The 25,476-nt window shown below is 46.1% G+C and overlaps 1 protein-coding gene across 6 annotated transcripts in view; it reads left to right on the forward strand.

Moving 5' to 3' along the window:
• Positions 1–25,476, forward strand: part of AOPEP (aminopeptidase O (putative)) — a 337,581-nt gene that overhangs the window by 229,940 nt on the left and 82,165 nt on the right. For all 6 annotated transcript variants that reach the window (XR_004914923.2, XR_004914927.2, XM_078061964.1 and 3 more), the window contains one exon: positions 7,637–7,697. Coding sequence is in view for 4 of the 6 variants with exons in the window: in XM_078061964.1 (XP_077918090.1) it covers positions 7,637–7,697 (61 nt within the window). In the remaining 2 variants the exon portion in view is untranslated. The remainder of the gene's footprint in view (positions 1–7,636; positions 7,698–25,476) is intronic.

Consider the following 25,476-nt stretch of genomic DNA (forward strand, 5'->3'; position numbering starts at 1 on the left):
GGTCTCCAAAGGCCCCACACCTACCCCCGGAGCCTCTAATCTGTAGCCCGGCTGCAAACTGATCCTTGGGCACATCTGTCAGGCATGTGAGCCATTGTGAGCGGGGCAAGGTTCTTCAGATTAGACCAGCCACTTGGTGTTCAGGGGCCAGTCTCCTCTGTGTCACACTGTTTTGCATTGTTCTCTTGCTTCGATTAATTTAACATTATCTATTGAGCGCCTCCCCTAGCAGGCTTTAGGCTGGACACTAGGGGACAGAAAGGAATAGATTCCATGTCCAGCCTGCAGGGAGCTCCTAATCAACATGAAGATATGCATGAAAACAGATCGTTATGATTCAGTGTAGGAAGTGCTTTTGGGAGTTTCAGAGTCCTCGGTGCACAGGGAAAGGCCCATGCGTCCTAGCCTCAAGCCTTCAGGCAGAGAAGTACACCGAAGGTTCTAAGTAGGAGAGTGCCATCAGCAGATTGGAAGGATACTCCGGGGGGCAATGTGGAAGATCGATGTGGGCAGGGAGGACTAGAAGTCACGAGACCAATGAGAAACCTAGGCAGCTGTTCACTCAAGAGATCTAGAGCTGGAACCCGGGCAGGGATGTGGCGGTGGCAGGAGGGTTTGGGAATAATGAACAGATCTGAGGGATATTCCAGAGGGGCCACGGATTAAGACTTGGTTGGTTGGTTTTGAAAGTTACGTGGGGGAATCCACCACGACCTGACCTTTCTTTCTGGGCCACTCAGTGACCCTCTGGAGTAGTGCTGGAAGCAGAGGGGGCTGGGAATTTGTCTCAGGAATCCATGTGGGGCAGGGAGTGGGAGGGAGAGCATTTGGAGGTGGAGGGGAGGGAGTGAGGAGTTGTGTTTTAGACATCTTCAATGTGAGGTTTCTGTTCAAATGTTGATGTTTTATGAGACCAAGGGAAGAAAAAGCTGAAAGTGCTTAGAAGGAAATCCAAACAGACCCAGGGCACCAGCTGGCCCTGATGCAAGAGCTCCCTGCCCAACTAATATATCAACCCTATCAACAGTGGCTTGCTCTTCCCTTTTTTTTTTTTTTTTAAGATTTATTTATTTGAGAGCAGGGGAGAGAGCAGGGGGAGGAGCAGAGGGAGAGAGAGTCTTAAGCAAACTCTGCACTGAGCGTGGAGCCCGACGTGGGGATCAGTCTCACGACCCTGAGATCACGACCTGAGCCAAAACCAAGAGTTGGACGCTTAACCAACTGTGCTACCCAGGCGCCCCAACAGTGGTTTTTTCTTTGCTCATCAGTTATTATGTCTCTGTGTGCACGTCCCTGTGTTTGGTTTCATTCACTGCCCTGCCTCCCCCGTGGAGCTAGGGAGTGCTCGCTTATAGATGTGACCTCAGCCATTCTCATTATCTGCCTGAGCACAAATGACTCCTTTTGATCGAGAAACAAATAACCATGTGCAGAGTTCTGAGACGCACACTATTTGTATCCACATGTAGAGAGGGAACTTAAAAACCTAAACTACAAAAATTTAAAAATCTGTGAAGAATGTCGGTCGCACTGCTGAACGAGGGCTTTTCCATTTCAGACCCTGAGCACCGAGGGCCCCAGTCCAGTGCTTGCGTTCATCCAGTACCTGCACTTCCAGCGTTCCTTCCATCTGTGGTTTAGTTCACGTGACAGTTGCGGGGGGCCTTAGAAAGTTGTGAAAGTTGTGCTTTCCTTCAGAGGCGTGGATAGAATGCGATCATTAGACTCTCAAGGGCTGCAGGTGGGAGCAGAGAGCGGTGAGGACTCTTCTGATCGGCCGCGGGTGATAGGCACAAGTGGCAGAGCTGCTGGCCAGCCCAGCCATCCGTGTCCCTCGGCCCTCAGAAATCAACTGAACAAGCAATATAGCGCGTGCAATACCATTTGCACACGAGCCCAGGTCTATTTCTAGGCATGTTAATATCACAAAGGGAAGAGCCCCTGCCTTTCAGCTTTCTCCACTTGAAACACAGTTATTTCTCTCACCCGCATTATGCCACGGTGTCCAACATACTCTCTCCCCTGCTGTGCTGACTATGTGTGACCACATTTATAGCTCAGAGGGCCTGGAGACAGATGCCTGAAACTCAAGAGTGGCCTTACAGGATGTAGGAGTGCAGAGAGGGTACTCTCCAGCCAGGGGGAAAAACAACCTGCTGTTCCAGCTATCCAGGAGGCTCGGGTAATGAGGCGCAAGTACCGCTCACCAGTACAAATATGGGGGCATGCAGTCGTGGGTCTGTGTACTTTTAGCTATCTGTATGAAATCAGTTTCCATAGTGATCAGACATGCAGAAGAGTAATTTCCTCTAAGTCCAGGGTCCCAGCGAAGTGGAAATGCTTCTGCTTGTTGTTGTGATTATTTAAGCCACATGATCTCAGAGGGGAAACATTCACCATTGGCTTAGACTCTGTCTTGATCTGAAAAAGTCAACTTTTGCTTTACCATGGCTATCTATCCAAGTCTAGACCTAAAAATTCACCTGCACTGTCATCTCAATTACTACGATCAAAACAGCAAAAACTATGGAATTGTTACTTTTTCCCTCCAAACAGTCTGCAGTTCATTTCTTCCTTGCAGATTAAGCATTATTGGGGTGCCTGGCTGGCTCAGTTGGTAGAGCATATGACTCTTGATCTTGAGGTTGTGGGTTTGAGGCCCATGTTGGGCATGGAGCCTACTTAAAAAAATTTCAGCATTATCACACATCTCTCATAATTTCCTTGGGAAGTAAGGCCACTTATAGTACCTTCATTTTTTTTTTTTTTTTAGCAGTTGAAGTTATTGCTTTCATCATTCTCTCATAGTTTAAAGTCTCATTCCCTGTTAGCAATCCCCAGACAGGTGTCAGTGTGGTTCGATGTCTGCACTGGTACTGGGAGTCTAGAAACCTGGGTCTTTTCTTTAGCCTTTTGTCTGGCCTGACTTTGGCCAGTCTTCTTATGCTGCAGTTTCTCCATCTGCTCAAAGCCACACAATAATTGACACCCACTTCACAAGGATATTATGAGGAATGAAGTGATAATGGTTATAAGATGCTGTGAACTTTTCCAAAGGAAAGTGATCTGAAAACACATGTTCTTTTCATTCACGGGAGAGTGTCTTTTGCTCCTGGATGCAGCTGAACGATGAACTCTCCTGCCCTTACACTTTTGCTCCTCCCAAGGGTCTCCCCATCTCTTCAGAACTGTAAATGAAGGGCAGACAAACAGGGTGACCACAGCAGGGGCCAGGCCGCCTTCGGCAGGAGAGATGTGAGCAAGAAGGAGAAGGCAGGGCTGTTTGGTGCAAGCACAGGCCCTCCTTTTCCACAGGCTTGCCTGCCCCCAAAAATCACAATCGATGTATCATGATACCTAAGTTCAGCATAGAAAGGAAAGTGGGGGCTTCGCAGCCAGGCAGTGTAGACTTGGATCTGTGTGGCCTTGGTTAAGTCCCTTAACTTCCCAGAACGTGCATTTGCTCATCTCTGAATGGGGATACTAATATTGGTCTTGTGCAAATAATGTCAAGTTTAAATGAGATATTCTTTCTAGTGCCTGGTACACAGTAGGTGTTCAGTAAGCAATAGCTACTACTTTTATGCCTTTACTTGGTAGTGGGCAGAGGGGTTTTTGTTTGCTTTGTTTTTGGTGCCACTCCATAATAGGACCCGTGTGTACAAACACTAAATATGGCAATGCAAAATTTGCCTTATTACTTTCCAGTGGAATAACCAACCACACAGTTGGCCCAGCCAGCTCTTCAGGTCATAGACTGTAGCACAAGTTGTTCACAGTCTCCACTTTGGTCTCCCTGCCTCCGGCCTCTTTCCCTTCTGTTACTCCTCCTCGACTCCCTTTTGTTTGTGCCATTCTGTGGACATGCTCCGAGCCTCCTCGATGAGGCCAAGGCTCAATGGCAGGATGTCAGGGTTCTCACAGAACACCCCTTTTTTCCCTCACCTCATTCTGTGTGCCTGCCCAGTTGACCATGGCTTTGGACTTTCCTGCTTCTGCTCCCTTTGCCCTGCATGCACTTTCCTTCCATTTTGCTGGCCCTGCACCATCGTTGGGGACAGCACAGCCTTCCTCCATGACATGGTTCAAGCTTTGCTTCCTTGAAGAAGACTCCCCTGACACGCCTCCCACCATCCTCCTTCTAGCTGAGCCACCTGAGGCAGCCGGTGCCTCTTGCACACGTAGTCCCACATCTCTGCATTAGCGCTGGTGGCACCGTGGGCGTGCCTGGTATGTGTCCCTATTGGACAGTCCAGCCCTGCGGGTTCCCAGCTCAGCCCTCCACAGAACCTTGTGCCCTGTAGGCATCCACCGAACCAATGCCGCAGGGAGAAGTGTTGCCCATTCTTCAGTTTTCTCTGGTGAAGACTTGGGCCTTGCTCAGTGACATTCCAGGGCTCAGCTCCCTGGCCCCTCCCCATGCCACCCTTAAAACTATGTGTTTGGGGGCGCCTGGGTGGCTCAGTCGTTAGGCGTCTGCCTTCGGCTCAGGTCATGATCCCAGGGTCCTGGGATCGAGCCCCGCGTCGGGCTCCCTGCTCAGTGGGAAGCCTGCTTCTCCCCCCTCCCATTCCCTCTGCTTGTTCCCTCTCTCGCTGTGTCTCTCTCTGTCAAATAAATAAATACAATCTTTTTTTTTTTTTTTTTTAAGATTTTATTTATTTATTTGACAGAGAGAGACATAGTGAGAGCAGGAACACAAGCAGGGGGAGCAGGAGAGGGAGAAGCAGGCTTCCCGCGGAGCAGGGAGCCCGATGTGGGACTCGATCCCAGGATTCTGGGATCATGACCTGAGCCGAAGGCAGACGCTTAATGACTGAGCCACCCAGGCGCCCCAATAAATACAATCTTTAAAAAACAAAACAAAACAAAAAACTGTGTGTTCCAGCTAAAATTCCCTGAAGGAAATTTATGTCCACGTCCTCTTACTCGCTCCTCCATGACTATGCACAACAGCTGTTCGCCCTCTTTTGTAAAATCACTCAAAAATGGCCATGAAGTCACTCCCAGACTTCTCTTCTTCAGGACATTGAACCCCAGTTCCCTCGACCCCCCTTGTGGACCCAGTGTACTCGCCCCTTTGATCCTCACTACCCTTCTTGTCTAAATCCTTTCTAAATCCCCTGTCTTCCTCTCGAGTTGGGCAAGATTTAAGAATGCCCGTTCTCCTAGAATGCCACAGCTCAACAAAGCTTGGGTCAGAGTCAGCCTCTTGCTTTGGCTTTCCTGAGATCGCTGGAAGGAGGGTGACGGGAGCTCTTGGCCCCAGGGCCCCGGAGGGCTCCCGACATCCCAGTGCCCCTCTCTGGCTGGAAAGGAAGCAGATGAATGGGCGACTTAGGAAAAGCTTCAGGGAAGGAAGGACCCGGGAGAAAGCAGGCGTGCCTCTCAATCAGGATAGACAACTTAGAGCACCAGCAGATCCCCAGCTGTTGAGGCCCCAGGGCAGGAACCCAGCACCACCAAGTGAACCCCCCCTCCTGGGTGCCAGACAAGGTGGGGATGGTCTGCGTTCCTTCCCCACAAGAGCAGGCCTTCCACGGAGCCTCTTACCTTCAGCGGAAATTATATAGTCTGTCTGCCCTTGCAGCCTTGCACGTTTCGTTAGAAAGTAAATCAGCTTTGAGTTCCTCAGACACTTCTCTAAGGGGCCCCTTCAGCCCTGCTCTCCTCCTCCTCCCAGCAGATCAGTCAGGCCTGTGAAGGGCATTGCCAGCACCTCCCAGTGCGGCCGACCGAGCCCAAAGAAGAACAGTGATCTGGATCTAAGGTGCTCTGAGAGCCACCTCCTCCCTTCCAGTCACCCACCCACCCTCCCCTGCCCCACGTGCTGCACACGTGCGTGCACACACATGCCTCCACGCTCTGCGTCACAGCAGGAACTTGGCCGCTCGCACCTGGATTGATGCTGTTGAGTGACCACGAAGAAGTAGTGGGGCAAGGCTCGGGGACGGTGGCCCCTGTGGGCACCTGCATACAAGGCACGCCCAGTAATTCCACTGAGCCCGGGAACCTGGAGGAGCCCAGCGCAAGCATCCTGGGGAGGTCATTGTTCTCCCCTTCTCCACTTCTGGCCTGTCCCCTTCCCCGGTCATCCCACAGATGGGCATCATCTTGAAATGAATCCAAACCACTTACTCTGCGTAGTCCCTCCTGCCCCCCATTTTCTTTGGAAATACTAACAGTTGCACCCTTCTGCAACGTTTGCTTTTGCCCTGGCCCAGGAAGACCAAGGCACACCAGTGACTTGCTTCTCACTGGGGAAGAGAAGGTCGCAAAAATATCAGTCAGCCCCTTCTTCCCCAACCCCATCCAGGCCCGCTTGTCCCTCCTCCCTTTCTCACTACTGCCCAGCCTGGAGCATAGCCCAGGAGGTGAGGGAGCACTGGTTTCAGCACCTTAACATCACAGATGGATGGCATTGTATCTTTCCACAACTTCTCTGCAATCCCTAAAAGGAGGGAAGGAATATTATTTATATATATCTGTGTGTGTGTGTGTGTGTGTGTGTGTGTGTGTATGTATGTATGTATATATGTATATATATTTATGTATGATGTAGAATATAATATATAAAATTTTTATAGGTTTGGAGTTTAACACATTGGGAATCTCTTACTGGGAAAGGTGGTTTTTAAATTAAAAGGGAATACTTTTTATTGAAACAAAAGTGAAATGTGTTTTCATTCATTCAAATAAAAAATATCTATGGGAAGCATCTTTTATACCAGGAACTGGTCTCCATTCTGGATCTCGAGAAGTGAGTCAAACAGCCATAGACCCTGATCTCAGAGAGCTTCGATCCAGTGAGGGGACAGTTAAAGGGCAAGTAATGAAATAGACGGCAGGCACGCAGTGCGGAATGCCATGGCGCAGAGGGCAGGGAGCATGGTGGATGCCGCACACACAGCCTGGGACAGGGCTCAGGAAAGGCCTCTGCGAGCGGGGAGATGGAGCTGGGGCCGGGGGTATCTAGACAGGGACTGCGGTTGCTTTAAATGTCATTAGCCCAGGAACACAGGAAGACGCAACCTAAGGTCTGTTGACCCTAAATATACTGGATACTTCACGAATTGAAGGGAGTATTCAAATCAGCAGGACATGAAACCAAAAGAATTGGAGCTGACTTTGGGTCAGACTTAACAAGCAACTTTTATTTCAAATAAAGCAGCCTGTGGGCCTCTGCACTCTGACAGGGGATCGTGCCATCTGTGCCTGCCGCAGCCCCCGTCACGATAAAGTTCAAATTTCATTTTGATGTGCTAAGTGCTGGAGCGTTCTGATTTCACTTTGCTGCCAACTGTGGAGGAAGCAGTCGTGCCTGATGTGTCCTGTCCTCCCTGAATTGGGGCTCCCAACCCAACAGTTCCTCTCGAGGCATTAAGAGCACCTATTACAGTGTGCCTCCGATTTTTAGATCCCATCGTGCACATCCCTGTTGACCGAAGCTGCGCTGAGTGTGACTGAGTGCCCTCTGCACTTGAACCTGGCACAACGTTGCTTTTCTCCAGGGAACAGGTACTTCTCTGGAAGATCGATGCTGTGATCTACCCGAATAGTTATAGAAAAAGGCGCTATGTATGTAGTAAGTGCTCTGTACCGTTTTAATCTTTGACTTTTTGCTTTATTTTTAAAGGCTTGAGTTGTCTGTGGAAAACATCTTCCGAGACTGGCTTGAGAGTTCTGGAATACCACAGGTGGGCTCAACATGACTGGTCAGGAGGGTCTGTAGAGGAGAGTGAAGCTTGCTGCTTAGCGTATCAATTTTGACAATGATTTGTATGTATGTGTAGTTATAAAAGTAACCATCTTACTGAGGTGGAGTATCTGTAAGTCAGGAAAATGATGGTCTCCCACCCTTTTCCGCCCGCGATCATGGTGTGTGCCTCCGGCCTCTGCCTCAGGAGACTGTGGTGCTGTAGGTGGGCGTGCTGGTTGACCTTGAACTGTGTGTTAAGTGAGATCTTGCAAAGTGTGGTGTATATTGTGGGTGGTGTCACCAGGCAACACTTCAAGGCCACCGGTCGGTTGAGCAGGTGGTCTCCAGCTCTGCTTTTTGGATACAGCCAGGTGAGTGAATGAGCTGGCTTGCCTACAGCTTTCCTCTGACCTATTATGCCCTTAGTTCTCCATCATTTCCCCGCTGCAGCTGCCCCTCAACTTCCTCGCCTGGTTCTGCATCCCTCCCTCAAGCTGGTGTGATCCAAATGAGCCATGTAGATTCATTTCTTCGTCTTATGGACCAGGACCTATCCCAGCTGAATGGTTGTTCTACTGTCTCCCTCCCTTTCAGCCCATGGGCACGTCTGAGGGAGAGACATTCCCGACCAGTCCCAGCTCCATGGGAACTGCCTAGCTTGGAGCCTCACCTCCCTCCACTCTCCCCAGGTCCTGTGCTTCCTGGAGCCTGACGGGCAGCCCCCGAGGGCCGACCCTTGCCAGAGCATAGGCCCTGGGAAGTTGAGGGTGGCATCCCGTGTGGAGCCGATCAAGGGACCCTGCAGGCCTGGAGCTTCCCAGTCTGGGCTGCACCCCCACCCCCCGAGCAGCTGCAGACCCATCAGAGTGAGCCCTAGTGTCTGGGAGTGGACCCCCATGGCTGTGAGAAACTCTGCCCTGGGCCCAGGCAAGCAGCCTCCTTAGCCTGCTCGTTTCTAGTTTCACGGCTGGTTATATGAGCTTCCCCTTGGGAGTGTCTGAATGTCAATGAATGTCTGTGAACCATGAAATTAAGGAACAGGAGGGGCTGCTCTCCATTACCTTTTCATCCCTCTCTTCACATCTTTGTCCGTGCTATCACACAGGGGAAAATGTCGGCCACCAGCCGCCATGAACTCGTTCCTAAAAAGGATGCAGTTCCTTCTGTTCGGGGATGCGTGTCCCCTGTTAAAAAGTTATTTATTTGGCCCAATCGTCTGGGAGCAAAAAAAAAAAAAAAAAACCCTGAGGTCTAAAAAAGCAAAACCAAACAGGGGAGGGTAAGGCAACAGTCCTGGGAGGCAGCTCTGTCAGCTTGTGTGTGTTATAGTGAGGTCCTGGGCTTTCTAAGGCGGGGGCTTCCGAACCCGGCCATTTACTGCGGAGAAAAGTCTCAAAAACAAAGTTAAGGTTTGTCTGATCCCAAATAGCCGAGCGTTGCCTTCTTGTTTGAGATGGGGGCAGAGGGCATTCGCCAAAGCTGTGGGCCTTGTGTTCCGAGGCCAGGCTGTTGCAAGGCGCCCAGACATTCTTTCCATGGCCTGGAAACTGGAAAGAGTGGGGAGCTCAGAGAGCAGGATCCCGAAATTTCCTGGCTCCACACAACAAGACCGCTGTATTCAACAGTTAGCCCCGAGGGAAGAGAAAAGAAAGAGTCCTTAATCGAGTGCCCAGAAGCAGGCGCACCCCACTTGGGCTGTAACACTGGGGCTGACCCTCTCAGTCCCAGGAGGCTCCCTAATTTCCCCTGAAGAGAAGGAGGCTTTGCCACCAGCAGGAGGCTTTTGCTTTTCATTAAAAGGAGGAGGGGCGCGGCGAAGGGAGAGATTTGCCTCTGAGCAGTGCATTTTTTCCAAGGTCTAGTTGCATTTGTGACAGCTTATAGTGTAGACAAGAATTTCTGCTATAAACTGACGAAACCTGCTGTCAAAACACAGCCAGGTGCAATGAGGCCAGCCTAGCTATAAATTGTCTTTAAGACCCAACTGGTATTTCCTTGGGCGCTTAACTGTTCAGTAAAAACAACAGCGTCAGACAGAAAGGACTCTGATTTAGTGCACATCTTTCCATTGGTGAATGATCAGAAGGCACCTTTTCATCTCCGTACCCATTCTCTGCCATTATTTACATGGTTGATGATGATTTACTCACTCACGGTCCTTTTTGCACTCCTTGAGAGTTCCTTCTCGGTTCCACTTCAGTGAAAGGCTCTGCAAAGGCCCGGGACCCTCTGGGTGCAGCCAGCTGGCGGTGAATGGGACACCTTGTTCTTTGTCCCCATCATTATAATATAAAGTTACGAGTGTGCTTGGCCGGGATTGACAACCAGAGCACTGAAATCGCTTCGATGCTCTTTGTTCTCGTTAAAAATTTCTGTCCACCAGCAACTGAAGTCATTCATGACAAAAGAGTCACGTTCTCCCGGTAAAGTTTTCATTCCACAGGTTACAGAGGCTTTTTGTCTCCTCTCAGGAAGGCTTGCCTTGTGGTTGGCCTCGATTTTCCTTTTTGGCCACACTGAATGGAAATCATTAAAAAAAATGTGGAAATCACTTCAGCAGCAATAAAAGTAAGCATGAGCCCCAAAGAAGTAAAAGAAATTGGATCCAAACCTCTTTAAAGAACACCCAACCCTGTAACCTTTGGCTTTGCAAACAGATTTAAAATTGATTGTACCATCAGTATTATAGATTATTTCCTTTTATGACTTGGTTTTTTCTGGTTATAGAAGTATTATGTATTTATTTTAGAATATAAAAAGTTCAAAATAAGAAAATTAAAATGGCCCAGAGATAATTTTTTGCTATAAGTCCTTTCAGTCATTTTTCTGGAGGTCTGAATACATGGTTTACCCTTTCCTTTGTCTCCCTTTTTAAAACTCAAATAATGTGTTCTCTGTAGCAAGTTCAAGCAATAGCAAGATATAAAAAGGAAAAGCCCTTGCCCCCGTCAGCCTTTCTCTGCAGAGATGATCCAGGCTGGCCAACAGCACGGTGTGGTCCTTCCACACATTCTCTGTGCTATACAGAATGTAGGTGCATATCCTTTGTAAACAAAGTTGGAATCTTATTATCCAAGCTGAAAGTTCTCATTTAAAAGTATATCTTAAGCAGCTTTCCTTATCCTTTGATATAATTTAAGAGCAGTAATTTTCAACAGCTGCCTAGCCTTCTAACGAATAGTGCTGTAATTTAATTTACTCAGATTCCCTCCTCGCCCCAAATAGCATACATTATTTCTAAGAAAGTCGCCCATTCTGCTAATTTGACTGTTCTATAAATAGATATTGACTTCTTTTAATGTCTGCCCAAGTGTCTCTTCCAAACCCCCCCACCAGCCTGTATGCACATATATTCCAACTCCTTTTAAAACATTTATGTGCAGATACGTTAGAAATAACTTTCCCATCCAGCCTTTTATCTGTACTTCCTTATTTTAGTTGCTACAGAATTCTCTGACTCCTCTTTTTCCTTGAGTTCCTGGCCACATTGCCAAGTCCTGGTATCCTTATATACATATTTATTACATTTCGAATTTTCTTTCCTTTCCTACCGCCTCCCCCATTTTTTTCATTATATTTTGCTTGGACCGGTTCAGTAGCTAATTGGTTTTTTAGCCACAAAGGCGTTCCGCATCAATACTAAGTGGATCTTTCTAAAAGATTCCTCCTCACCAGAAACTTATCCCCCATTGACTGTGGATTGAGGACAAACTCTTTGGCTTGCTATTTGAGGCTATCAGCAGAACTGCCCCAGGCTGTCTTTTTAAACTTTAATTTCTACCCTCCTAGGTATATGCCCAACCATAATTACCAATCTCTAAATGTTTGTTTCTTTGCCACCGACCTTCCTTTGTGCATTTCCTTTTCTCCTTGGAATGCTTTCCTTTCTGTGTACTTAGCAAGTGTCATGACCTGCCTTACATTGTTGCTATTTGTATATGTGTCTCATACATAGGCTTCCCCACCCAGAGGAAATAAGGGCTCTGTCTGACTCATCTTGTCTTACCTGCTGTGATGTGCACAGTAGGTGCTTGGGGTCTCGCTGTCCAGTATGGCAGCCGCTAGCCGCACGTAATTATTCAGCACTTGAAAAATATCTAGTCTGCCTGAAGAGCTGAATTTTTAATCTAATCCACATCTAAATTTAAGATCTAATAATTCAGTTTTTGTTTGGAACAACTTTGGGTATGTGAATGAATCTACTTTTTTTAACCGTAAATTTTATGAAATCTAAATACAGACCAAGCATTTCTGGTTAAAATTTAGCACTTGAGGTGGACTGTGAAAACACATGAGATTTAGAAGATTTATTACAAAAAAAGGAAGGTAAAATGTCTCTTTAATGGTTTTTAAAATATTGGTTACATGTCAAAATGATACTGTTTTGGCTACGTCATAACCCAATGTATATATACCCACTAAAATATATTATTAAAATTAACTTTAGCTGTTACATCTTACTTTTTAAATGCGGCAACTAGGAAATCGTAAATGACAAATGTGGCTCGCATATATTCCTAGTGAACAGTACTGCTCTAAAACTATTAGATGAATTAAAATCTGAGTGCATGATGCCTTAAAATCCCCCACCAAATAAATGTAACTGAAATCATCTGTATTTTTGTCAAATGTATGGATAAAGATAGAGCTCGGCCAGTCCATAGACACCCTTCAATGTGCCGTGACAGCGCAGATGATTATAGTCCACGGATGGGAGTGCTTGTTCACTGTGGGCATCCAGAAGGGCATGAACCAATTACCAGCCTCACTTCAGCTCTTAGTTTCGACTCCCAGGCAGCCTGTTTCCCGAGGTACTAACAAGTAGCACATTGACGACGCCAGTGAACCTCACGGCCCTTCTGTGGCGCTGTCTGCTGTTTGGGGGAAGTGCTGAGCAGATGTGAACAGGCAAAGCCATGGGCATCAAGGGCACTGAGGAGGCTAGAGAAGATGGGTAATAGCCGATCACATCGGGTGTCTCAGACAGGCAGGAAGCACCTCAAGCTCCCAGACTTGCTCCTGCATCCCCTCCTAGAACAGCAGGTTCTTGTGTCATCTTGGAGAATGCCACTCCTTTTCAAGCAAACATCTGCAAGTTGCCAAAGGCCACACAAGCAAATGATGGACAACTTAAGTCTCGTAGGGAGAATGCTGAGGTCACAGAACTGAGGAAATTTGATAAGATGTGGTGCTTTTAGCACAGAGAAAGCCTGTGGTTTATTAGGGGCATAACTTGTAAGCTTATTTTTTGCACAGTTTATGTAATCACATCAACATAAGTTTAAGGTCTATTGGGATACTCAGTCTCAGTGATGTCTATAAGAATTCTACATTTAATGGTCATTCAAGAAAACTGAGACTGGTTATTTTGCAAACTCCAGAGAAATGATATTTTTCAAATTATATGTGCTATGAGATCCTTGCTTCTTTTTTTATCACTAGTAGCAGTTGCTATAATGTGGTGTGTTTTTTGGGCTCCTAATAATTTTTTTTTTTTTTAAGATTTTATTTATTTATTTGAGAGAGAGAATGAGATAGAGAGAGAGAGAGCATGAGAAGGGGGAGGGTCAGAGGGAGAAGCAGACTCCCCGCCGAGCAGGGAGCCCGATGCGGGACTCGATCCTGGGACTCCAGGATCATGACCTGAGCCAAAGGCAGCAGCTTAACCAACTGAGCCACCCAGGTGCCCCTGGGCTCCTAATAATTTTGCTGTCTTTTTAGTCCAGTGGTTCGGCTTACATTTTCTAAGTGACTAAATACCTTGTCAGGGGGCTTTAGAGATACACTGACTAGATTCCCTGGCCTCAGTTGGGGCAGGGCCCATCATGTCGATGAGTCGCCACAGTTCATCGAAGAGCCCACAAATCCCTCAAAGTGATTCACTGCTCTGCAATCACAAGAGACAGAGAGAGAGTTTATTAAAGTCCTTTCATCTGTAGCCTGATTTCTTTCATTCTTGGCATCTGTGCCTTCGTGCTCTTACTAGTTAGCTCAGGCTGCCATAACAAAATCCCACAGATCGGGTGGGATTTTGCAACAGACATTTATGATCTCCCGGTTCTGGAGGCTGGACGTCCAAGATCAAGGTATGGGTGAGATCGGTTTCTCCTGAGGCCTCTCTCCTTGGCTCACATATGGCCAACTTCTCCCTGTGCCCTCATATGGTCTCTCCCCTGTGTGCGTAGAGATCTCTGTCCTAATCTTCCCTCCTAAGGACACCAGTCAATTAGATTAGAGCCCACTTTGTGATCTCATTTTACCTTAATCACCTTTTTAAAGGCCCTATCTCCAATGCAATCACATTCTGAGGTATTAGGGGTTAGGACTTCAACATGTAAATTTAGGGCGAAAATTCAGCCCATAACAATGCTTATTCCCAATACTTCCCTGATTAGTTCTACATTTCTTGTGAATCCCTTCAAAATGGCCAATAAAAATCACTCAAGTCAACCTCACTATATATTTTATTCCCCTATGGATGAATATTTTTGGGGTCTATAGATTTTTGTGGTCCCAAATGACATCCTGTCTTGTGGAACAAGAGAGAAATGTGGGAAGGAAGGGTCAGTTCTCCTGGAGAGTACGAGGTAACTGAAGGTCTGTGCTGGGCATTGTGTATTATTGGGGATATCTGATCTGACACTGTCTAAATGAACTGACCTCTTCAAAGCATAAGGCACCACGATGAACCAGGAGACATTTTCCTTTGGTGCCCCAAATGAAAGTTCTGTGTCCTTCCTTCCTTTTCTCTCTCTTTCAAAACGCAATTTTCAGAAAGAATTTGAATCTCATTCACAATAGTCTAAGATGAGACTCTAAGTGAATAATAAGGATTAAAACTGTTTCCTCTCCCTTGAAGATTTCCTTTGTAACTGTGTCAGAGCTTAGGTTTCTACAGAACTGCCAAGCATCCCAGACCAGGTGGATGAGATTTGCAAGAGGAAACTTCCAGGATCTGAAATCTTACCTCCTAGTCCAGTGCCCACCCCTCACCCCATCCCTTCCCTTCTTCCCATGAATATAGCTGGTACCTCTATCTTTTCTGAGGGACTGTGGATGACTCAAAGATGAGAGAACACAGGCTTTGCCCTCAAGATGCTTAATAATTCAGTAGGGAAAATAGACACACAAGTAACCAACCTAAGGCAGAAAGCAGTAACTTGTGAAAAATGCTAACTTTTAGCATTCGGAAGAAAGAGGTCATTTCCCATTTGTTGAAACAGGGAGGGTTGAAGTACCATTTGAAGCCAATCTTGAAGGATACATAGGGGAGAAGGCCATTTCAGGCAGGCGGAGAGTCAGAACCAGCATCTAGGGGTGGAAAACTGAGTATGCATGCTTGAGCAGCATTAGGGAGAATCAGATCTCAATAATGGGAGGGGGCCGATGAACCAGTTTGTCGTAAGCATGATTAAGGCTCAGTGGGTAATGCCCCAGGAGCAGAGGAATGGAGACAGCTTCCTGGTGGGAGGGCTGGGGGAAAGCACCCTCCCAGCCAGCCTCACTGTCACCCCCCTCTCTGTCCCCAGCCTCTGCCACATTCTAACCAAGGTCATCTGTCCCCCGAATAATAGAAGGGTCAGTGCATTTTTTTTTTTTTTTTGTAGCGATAAAATACATTGGGTGAATGCATTGTGACCACAACCTGGAGTAGTGATCTTTCCCCTTGTTAGGGACAGGCATATTGTTGCCCGCTTTGCACGGAGAGCAGGATCTGCAAAGGGCATTGATTAGTAAGGTAGGACACTGCCAGACTACACAGGAACTTGGATGTGATGCTGGAGGGTTCCCACAAGATTCAAGAGCCACAGAGGACCACCAGAGGCCTGTAAAAGGGTGCTAATACTTGAACGGCAATTAGATCCCTGGGCAGGTAGGCCAGCAGCCTAGCTAGAAGGAAGACTCCTGGATGAAAGGCCAAGCCTCTCCCCTCCATTCAGGTACTAGGGAGTCTCCGGGAGTGAGAAGAACAGAGAGAGACTTTCGCCCCTTGGTTTTCAATTTTAAACTTTCAGGTCCAGGAGCTGTTCACTTAACACGGATGCTTTTAAAAAGCATCATTAAGTATCTGGATGGCCAGTGGTGTCTCCTTAGAAAGCACATGCAATGGGCTGAGGAATATCTACAGGTGCCCTCAGAGAAATACGTAGGAAGCCACGTGAAACAAGCACAGATTCATGTAATGCAGGTGACATGCCTGAATCCTGCTAAGTGTTGAGGGAGAACACTCAGGATATTGACCTAGACTGAGGTCTGAGACCCTTCAGGATCTCAGATTGGACATCTGTTTTTAAAGTGAGCTCAGAGGAGGGCATATGGGAATGGCTCTGTCGGGTGGATAAAGAACATTTGAGAACTTGTTTCTTTAAAAAGAATACAAATTCTGAACTGGCCCAGATGGACACAGACGTGATCAGGGTGTGGCACTGTGGAGAGAAGAACAATATTTGCTTGCCTTTTGAACCAGAAGGAAAAGGAAGCAGAAGCCACTAGCTTTGAAAAGTCTACTTGGTTCCATCCAATTGATAGAGACAGTTGGTAGTGGCCTGTGCACACATGGTTTTCATTTTTTTTTAAAGATTTTGTTTATTTATTTATTTGAGAGAGAGAGAGAGAGGGAAAGGAGGAGGAACAGAGGGAGAGGCAGAGAATCACAAGCAGACTCAGTACTGAGCACAGAGCCCGAGACCAGGACCTGAGCCAAAACCAAGAGTCAGACGCTTAACCGACTGAGCCACCCAGGTGCCCCACACATGGTTTTTAATAAAGAGATAAGTGTAGGTATTTTCCGGAAGCATAGCTTTGCAGACTTGGATTAGAGGCCACCTAGCCCAGTTATGTGGAGACCTGATTATCAGAATCATCCAAGAAGCTGTTTGAAACCACAGGTCCTGGGGGCACCTGGGTGGCTCAGTCAGTTAAGCATCTGACTCTTGTTCTCAGCTCAGGTCTTGATCTCAGGGTCATGAGTTCAAGCCCCACGTTGGGCTCCATGTTGGGTGTGGAGCCTACTTAAAAAACAAAAATACTACAGGGGCACCTGGGTGGCTCAGTTGTTAAGCATCTGCCTTAGGCTCGGGTCGTGATCCCGGGGTCCTGGGATCGAGCCCCGCATTGGGCTCCCTGCTCCGCGGGAAGCCTGCTTCTCCCTCTCCCACTCCCTGTGCTTGTGTTCCCTCTCTCGCTGTGTCTCTCTCTGTCAAATAAGTAAATAAAATCTTAAAAAAAAACAAAACCTACAGATCCTGGACTCAGGCCATACCCAGTGAATGAGGATCTCCATAAGTAGGACTGGGACCAACTGAGAGACTCCATAATCATGTCATATTCTGCAATATATTGAATCAACAGAAGTTTTCTTATTCCTTGAACGTAATCTAAGCTCTTAGAATCCTTTAGTTTTATATTCCTCCCAAGCGATCCAAATATTTGGCTTTATGGTTTGGTTTATTTGTTCAGCCCTTATGCCAAGCACTGTGCTGGGCAGTGGGCTTACAAAGCTGACAGGACACCGCCCCGCGCATGAGCCTATGGCCTGTGAGGGCATCTGCAACCAACCGTTGTTCAAGGCATGCTCGAGGGGCCTCTGCCCTGAGTTTGAGACCTGAGAGGAGCCATAGAAGTTGACTTCTCTGTTTGCCACATTCAGCTGGGAGACCATGTCCATTGGAAGACAGCATGCCTGGAGGCAGGAGACTTGGCTGTGCCCCACTGGGTCACAAGTCAGCCAGCTGATGTGCACGGGAGCCAGTTTAATTGTCCTCAAGGTGCAAAGTCTGGCGGGCCATGTTTGGACATATGGACGTTACCTGGTTTTCAGGTTCATACAGATTGTGCACCCACAAGAGAGATTCACTTAAGTAAGGACATTGCAGCGATCATAAAGAGTGATACCATTTAACAGGACTTCATTGCAATGGTGCTTTAGCTTTTTCATAGAGAGAGTTCTTTGGAAAGAAGGAGCAACGTAAACTCAAAGAATCAGGACAAAGATATCAGCATCAGGTTGTAAACGTATACATCAATAGAAAAACATCTGATTCTACTTTTTAAGAACTGCCCCTATTCTCTGTTTTATTAGCCTGGAGACATATTCTGGTAGACTCTTCATCAAAGGCAGATTATTTAGCGCGTGCATTCTGCTCTCGCCACGCCTGGGGCAAGCCCTGAGGCCCGGCAGAGCAGCGGGTTGTGGACGTGGGTGCACACACACAGGGCCCCTTGGCGCTTTGACATTGCACAGCATTGTCAGCTGCATCCCATGCCTCTGGGCAGCCGCTCTGATGGTGGCCCTCCACCATGCTCGCGGGGACTTTTGCCAGAGCACCTGCCGCCAGAGCCACCTGCTGACAAGGAAAGCTATTAGGAACACTTGGCTGATTTTAGAACATGGGGCTTTTTTTCCTTCTCTTTTGTGGAGAGCCACTGTGTCGTACAAAATAGATGTATATTTACTATGTGCATGGTATAGAATTCTTGGGTGTGGCCCCTATTGCTTCATGGTTAAATATTAGTGTTTTCTGGTGTTGCACGACTTTCGGTCTTCTTTAGAATCATAGGCAGGAGCAAGTCATGGTGAGGAGCTCATTTTCTCTCCCCAGGAGTGGTGGCCTGATCTGCCCAGGCTGGTAGCCCCAGTTAGCGGCAGAGCCCCAGCTCAGATCTGGGACCCTTAGCCCTCTGTCCATCCAACTAAAGTATTTTGTGTTTTTAGCAAGGTTGCTTTTAATCCAAATCAGCTGGAACCCATCCTTGCCTTCATTTTTACAAGACCTATGAAGAGATAATAAATGAATACAGCAGGGAGCTCTGAGCAGTGATGATTTTTAATGTAATTAATGACTGCTCTTCTTCCTGAATCTGTTCTTTACTATTCTTTAGTGGGCAAAACTGTGCTTTGTGCATGCAGTAATATGAAACTCACCTTCCAGGGCTTTTCCATAAATATGTGTCGTGGTGTGTACATCCTTTTTCCATGTGGCTATCTCTAAATGGTGGTAGCCCTGTGTATCTGAGTATTTTACATAGGAAATTCTGGGGTTTACTGCATTGAAGAGTTGGTATCTTTTTTGGTGTGAATGAATATGAGTGTGTGTAGAGATTAGTTGAGGTCTTTGCTTTTATTTATTCATTTTTAAAGATTTTATTTATTTATTTGACAGAGAGAGAGATAGCTAGAGCAGGAACACAAGCAGGGGGAGTGGGAGAAGGAGAGGCAGGCTTCCTGCCGAGCAGGGCGCCCGATGTGGGACTCGATCCCAGGACCCCGGGATCATGACCTGAACCGAAGGCAGACGCTTAATGACTGAGCCACCCAGGCACCCGAGATCTTTGCTTTTAGAAAGACAGAGCTATTCCTCGAGATGGAAACTAAATTAGGTAATAAATATCAGGTCACCAAAACAACAAGTGAGAAAAAGCAGTTGGTCGAACAAAGAAGGTCTTTATATACCATCTAAAGCATTTAAGGGATGTATCCTTTATCTTCTTATTTGCATTCAAAAGCCAATTCCAGCTAGAGTCCCTGGCTCTTGCCCTCGTTTTGTCCTCTCCCCTGACCTGGAGCAGGCGAGCTTCGAGGGCACAGCCCAGAGGTGGCCCAGAAGCAAGCGTAATCACAAGGGTCAGGGTAACGGTCAGTGATTGTCAAACTGCCCAAATCCGCATGTGTGTTTTTAAAAAGGGTAGCGTGCATGTCACACGCATTTCTTTGTATGGCAGTTGTCTGTGATGGTGCTTGGTAGTGGGTGTGTTCAGCTTATTCAACAGAAGACCCTGTCCTTCCAGGCCGGTCCTTCAGCTTGGGACTTTGCAAGCTCAGTGTTTCTGCTTCTGATCCTATCTACTTATAACTGCCACCACCGTATCTAAGTATGGTCCAGACAATTTGATGCATAAAATGCACGGCCGCATTATTTTGAGGTTAAAGAGCGGGAGTAGAGGCTGGGTGGGAAAGGAGAGTCAGTTGTGTTGTATCCAATTTGCTGTTTTCACAGAGGATGCTGTAATGAACTTTTGTTCTGCGAACTTAATTCTATATTGGACAAAGGAGGCAACTGATACATTAAATGAGGCTTTGGAAGCAGCCCTGTGCCACTAAGCTGTGTGGCCTTGGGTGAGCCACTTGCCTTCTCTGAACCCTCACTGATTCTTTGGGGAAAGAACGGGGCTGGCCTGGGTGAAGGCCAGAGCCGCTTTTTTGCCTCATGTCACTATATGCTATGCCCAGTAGCTGGCTGAAGCGTGAGCTCCATGGAGATGAGCCTGGTTGCTCTGAGAGGAGAGAAGTCTGGATTGACTTTTCCTCCAAGTGTCTCCCTCTCCAACCTGGGAATCTGTTGAATTGCCCACAGACTGGAAACTTCCCTTAGTTTGGAGTGGTATTGGGAGACTTTTCTTTTTTCTTTTTTTTTAAAGATTTTATTTATTTATTCGACAGAGGGAGACACAGAGAGAGAGGGAACACAAGCAGAGGGAATGGGAGAGGGAGAAGCAGGTTTCCTGCCGAGCAGGGAGCCCGACGGGGGGCTCGATCCCAGGACCCTGGGATCATGACCTGAGCCGAAGGCAGATGCTTAACGACTGAGCCACCCAGGTGCCCCGGTATTGGGAGAATTTTCATATGTTTCCTCCTGAGTGGTGTTTTACAAAGGTAGCTATCAAGAAACCTTGTCTGTACATTTCTTTTCTCTTCAGCTGGAAAATTGCTATACAAAAGATTCTTGGGAGAAATCACAGGTAATAATCAATCTGCAAGAGCATTTAGGCTGGTTGATCATTGAAGAATAGGCATTTGCTTCTATTGCAAATCAATTATTCACAGATAGTAACCTGTTTGACTAGGAGGAGATGAAAAAAAATTTTGCTCAGGTTGTCAATGTCTTGAAATGCCTGCAGATCAATAAAAGCTGCAGGGGAGTTTTACCTCAGACAGTGGCAACGATTATTTCTAGGATACATTTTGGGACATAAAAGTAAATACTCATTTATGTCTCCTGTCCAGATGATCCAGTGAGTTCTAGGAGGGGAAGACATTGGGGCCAAAAAAATTCATATTTTTTATGCTGCTTTTATATTTAAATCTGTAGATTATTTGCCGCTTTAAAAAATAAAACCAAGCAGAGCCGGTAGTGAAATGTTTATGAGAAATTGCTACAGTGATTGCTGTAGAGCTTGCGGCCGAATGTTGCCATGTTCCTTATATTGAGAAACTAGAACCTATTTGGCATTGAGGTATAACAAGAAATGATCAAACCCAGATGCTTTCCTAAAATTATATTTTCAGTGCACTTATATGTCTGTTACAAAGTGTGCTACATGCTAAAAATATTTTCTTTTGTAGGCTAAGGGAATTTCAAACCACATCGAGGGCTATATAGATCAGATGGTTTTTCTTAAAGAGCATTAAGGGCATCCTGGTTGTTATTAGCCCCGACCTTCCAATATGACATTATTTATGCCCCACAGCTCCATAGTTCACTTCTTTATTTCAGCAATTTTACTGGCATGAAAATGCATGGAAGGGAGGCCAGAGTCAATGCATCAGACTTGGGGGCTGAGACTCTGGGGCAACAAGTAATACTAGGGATGGACTGGAGAGAATGCCTTCACCCCCATGGCCTATTTCCATGGAGAGAGGTCTCCTTCCATGCCCGGCGGCTCCTCGGGCCTTTCCTCCAGGGGCTCCATTTCCCCTTCTCTGTATTCTCTTCCTTTTCCCTCAGTTGTGTGTGCTGTCACTTTTCATATTCCATGTGGCCAACCAAAGATACATTCTCTTTGAGACTCTTCTTGGTTATACTCATTACAAGGTTGGCTTCTTCGGAGCTCTCACTGAGTCTCTCCTCAAATTGTGTTTCTTCGTCACTGTCATTGATTTTGTAACTGAGGGATGTCTGCCTGGGTTTTGCATAAATGCTTCTAGTGAATTAAACTGTAAATGGGTAAATCTAAGAACGTGTAGATCGGGTGGCTCTGTATAGAATTGTATTTGTGAATTTAATCTTTCTCTCTTCTTAATTATTACATTGGTGTTAAATGCATGTAGCTACTATTAGGATTTCAGATGTTTTTGTATCTAGCACCTGTCATGTTGGTACCTTCAGAGAACAATGTAGAAATACCAAATTTCATTTCTGATATTCTTAGAACAACAGTGGGCTTATTGTTTTGAGTGCGATGGGACCGGAAACAGAATGATCTCCTTTATCATAAGGCATATGAGAAAGAGAACTTGTTTCCTTGTGGCCACCAGTCCTTTGGAAAGAGAACAGGCATTTGCCTATAGTAGCTCAGCCATGCCACTGTCACTGTGGGCTCTGTCAGAGGCGACACGGCTGTGTGGTGGTCAGGTGAGGCTTTTTATTATGATGTCACAACTCAGTTATTTGAGACCTTTGAAAGTTTACTTAGGTTCAAAATACCAGACGGGCTTTTGTTTCTGGGGGCAAAGAGGCAGGGAATTAGCATCTACTGGTCTACTTGGTGCCGCTTGGTTTATGTGCTGTCTCATTTCATCTTCAGCACCACTCTGCGAAACAGATAGCATAATCGCCTTTTTATAGGCCCAGAAATGTTGTGTGACATGCCCAAGGTTACACAGCTTCTAGCTGGTAAGGACAGAGGGTGCCTAGGTCTAGGTTCTTAACTGTGTATTTCTCATTACATATGGCTTTGTACAGAGATTGTTAAACCACATTCATAGGACAGCACTTAAAAACAACAACAGCATATTTAGTTGTACATTAGCATGATTTCCAATGCCCTTGAACCTCAGAGAGCAAGGCAGTGAGATAAGAAAGGCTCAAATAGAAAGCAAAGCTAAAGTAGACTGCAGTATTTATGCTAGAAATTGAAATCCATAATCATAAAACAGAAATGACCAGAAGATTGGTAGGTTTAAGAGAGTCTAACATACCTAATATTAATAGGAATATAAATTCACTGGGTAGATTCTCAAAGTCTACATATTAGGTGTTTATGATGAGTCTAATAAAGCTTTAATGTTCTTGGTGGTTCTTTTTCATCTCTCATACTACTGAGCACAAAAGCCGTGTTGTATGCAGAATGGCTGGGTTTATCCCTAGTAGAGAGAAGTTATGTTTGGTATCTAAAGAACAATGAGAGTTTGCTGCTTGGCTGATCAATGCTGGATCAAGTTCACATTCCCCAGCTCCTACTCTCCCACCTACACACGCAGGGGGTGGAAGCAGAGCAAAAGGAGGGAGGACGGATCCTTTTTTCACCGAGAAAGAGATGTGAGCTTGGGCTTTCCTAATATGGACACAGCTGGGCCTGTGTAGCATTAAACATTGATTTAATCCACTGCTGGAGGAAACATCCTGCAAAAAGTAAAGAGATTAGCAACCAATTAATTCTGGCCCTTCTCGTTGTTGTTCTGGAACACCTCTTATATGGATCTAAATGTTTGGTGAACAAACATTCTGGAAAATAGCTCTTTCTCATATAGTATTTCTATTTGGGACAGCCCACCCCTGCCTCCCCCCCCAAATTGTGGTGGATTTTACTTTCCCTATTCTGTGTGTGCACGTGCCTGTGTGTTCTTACTTCTGAATAGAGGTGGGACGATTTAGGCCCATTGTACTTGTTTGCAAATTGTGACTTCATTGAGTTCTCTTGGAAGGCCAGATGACAGGCAAGCCAGTCTGAGTGCCAATGTTTTTAAAAATAGACATGCTGGAAAAAGAAAAAGAGACATGCTGGGGCCCCAGACTCCCAATGCATAGCTTCCCTTGAAGGCATCATGAAGCACAAGGCACTCCTTGTGCCTATACTTACAGATAGCGTATCCATCCATCTTAGGGAATAACCAAAGGGACCTAGACATGAGTGTTTGCTTTTCAAGCTACTGAAATGTTCACATATATGTTTGTGCTTTTAAATAATTAGTAACTAATATCTTTTGTAAGGCATTTTGCCAGAGTAGTTCTCCTATAGCATCATTGTAGTGTATTTTTTGAAATAAGGAAGCCCATTTGGTTAGAGCATGGTGCCCAACACTAAGGAAGACCAACCTGGGTTGTTTCCTGTGTGGAATAGTAGCTTTTGCACATAACAAAGGGTCTTTTCCATTGGTACACACTGTCCCCGAATTGTAGCCAGCAGTCTTCCAAATGTAAAATATTTGTTTCCAGGGAATAGGTGGCAGCCATCGACATGATTAGAACACTGTCTACAGGGGATGAGTGGGAAATAGCACCTCATATGTATGTGGGGTTCCGGGTTCCCCGAAAGACAAGAATCTATGCTCTTTTCATTCCGGATCCAGAATTGTATTACCCATGAACCTGGAAAAAACTCTAAAGTCAAATATCCATTCATTCTTGCCTCCCTTCTGGTTAGTGTTGAGATCATCCACTTCTTTTTAATTCTTGTGTGTGTGTGTGTGTACTTAACTAATCTTGCCCAGAAGTTTATCCCCAGGTGTAGGCAGTAGGAATTGCTACCCTGGGTCAGGCCAGCAGCCCATCCTGCCCAGCATTGTCTGTTGTTTACCCAGAGACTTAATGAAATAGAACTTAATAGATGGCTGTCCTCTGTGGCATTGACCTTGAAATTTAGATGTCTCCCAAACATCTGGAATTTCTTAATAGTAACTTGTTAGAGATGGGTCATCATTAAAATGATCTAAACCAGTGGTTCTCAACACTGGCAGCACAGTGGAATCACTGGGGGAGACGGGGTGGGGAAGGCTTTAAAAAAGGACTGATGCAGGGTCCCACTCTCAGGATGTGAATTTCAGCGATGTGGCATGCCACCTGGGCATTGGGATCTAAAAACCCTCCTGGTGATTCTAATAAGCAGTCAGGGGTCCCTCTGATTTAACGCCACCCCTACATAACTTTGTATTTTACCTGTGAAACTCTTTGTCAGAATATCCACGAATGTTAAGCTCCTGTAAAGAATTGCAGTCATATAGGTGTTGAAGGGGGTGTACAATGTCTGTGTTCTGAAATGGCTGTTGCAATAGACTTTTATGGTATGGGATAATATTTTATGGGCTGTGTTTTGATCTGAGGTTGATCTGATCCACATAATAAGCAACTATTTTAAAGTGAGACAGTCATGCTAAATGTTCCCTAAGCTCTCATGCTGGAGTAGAAAGAGTGCTACATTTCCAGCCTGGAGATCTAAGGGCTACCCAATATTAAATACTAAAGATATGAAAATTTGGGGCACCTGGCTGACTCAGTCAGTAGAGCATGCGACTTTTCATCTTGGGCTTGTGGGTTCGAGCCCCACGATGGGTGTAGAGATTACTTAAAAATAATATATATATAAAAAAAAGATACGAAAATTCCCTGAGACCCAGTTTCTTCATCCTGAAAATGGGACTATGTGAGAAATAAACAGTGCAGTCTGTGTGTGGAAGCACTTGGCAAACCATTCAGTCCTTACAGAATTGGCTGCTCTGGTTCTTTCTTCCAGTTCTGAGGTTCCATGGTCTCTGGTACACGTAGCAGTTGGGTACTTTGTGTCTTAAGGTCACTTCCCTCCAGCTTCTAGTGATGTTGCATTGCTTCTAGAATTTGGTAAGTAACAACTGCCTCCCCTTGTAAGCACATCACATGTGTCCCTTGATCTTCACAAGTCTCTAAGAAAGGAGGCTTAGAGAGGTCACACGACTAATAATATATGGCAGACCCTGGATTCCAACCCAACAGGCTATCTGTGTGCTCCTTATACTACGCCAGGTGACTGCCTGGTCACACGAGGGTCCTGAGGACAGGGATGGTGTCTTATTCAGCTCTGTGTTC

Source organism: Halichoerus grypus, chromosome 14, assembly GCF_964656455.1.
Source record: "Halichoerus grypus chromosome 14, mHalGry1.hap1.1, whole genome shotgun sequence".
Classification (NCBI taxonomy): domain Eukaryota; kingdom Metazoa; phylum Chordata; class Mammalia; order Carnivora; family Phocidae; genus Halichoerus; species Halichoerus grypus.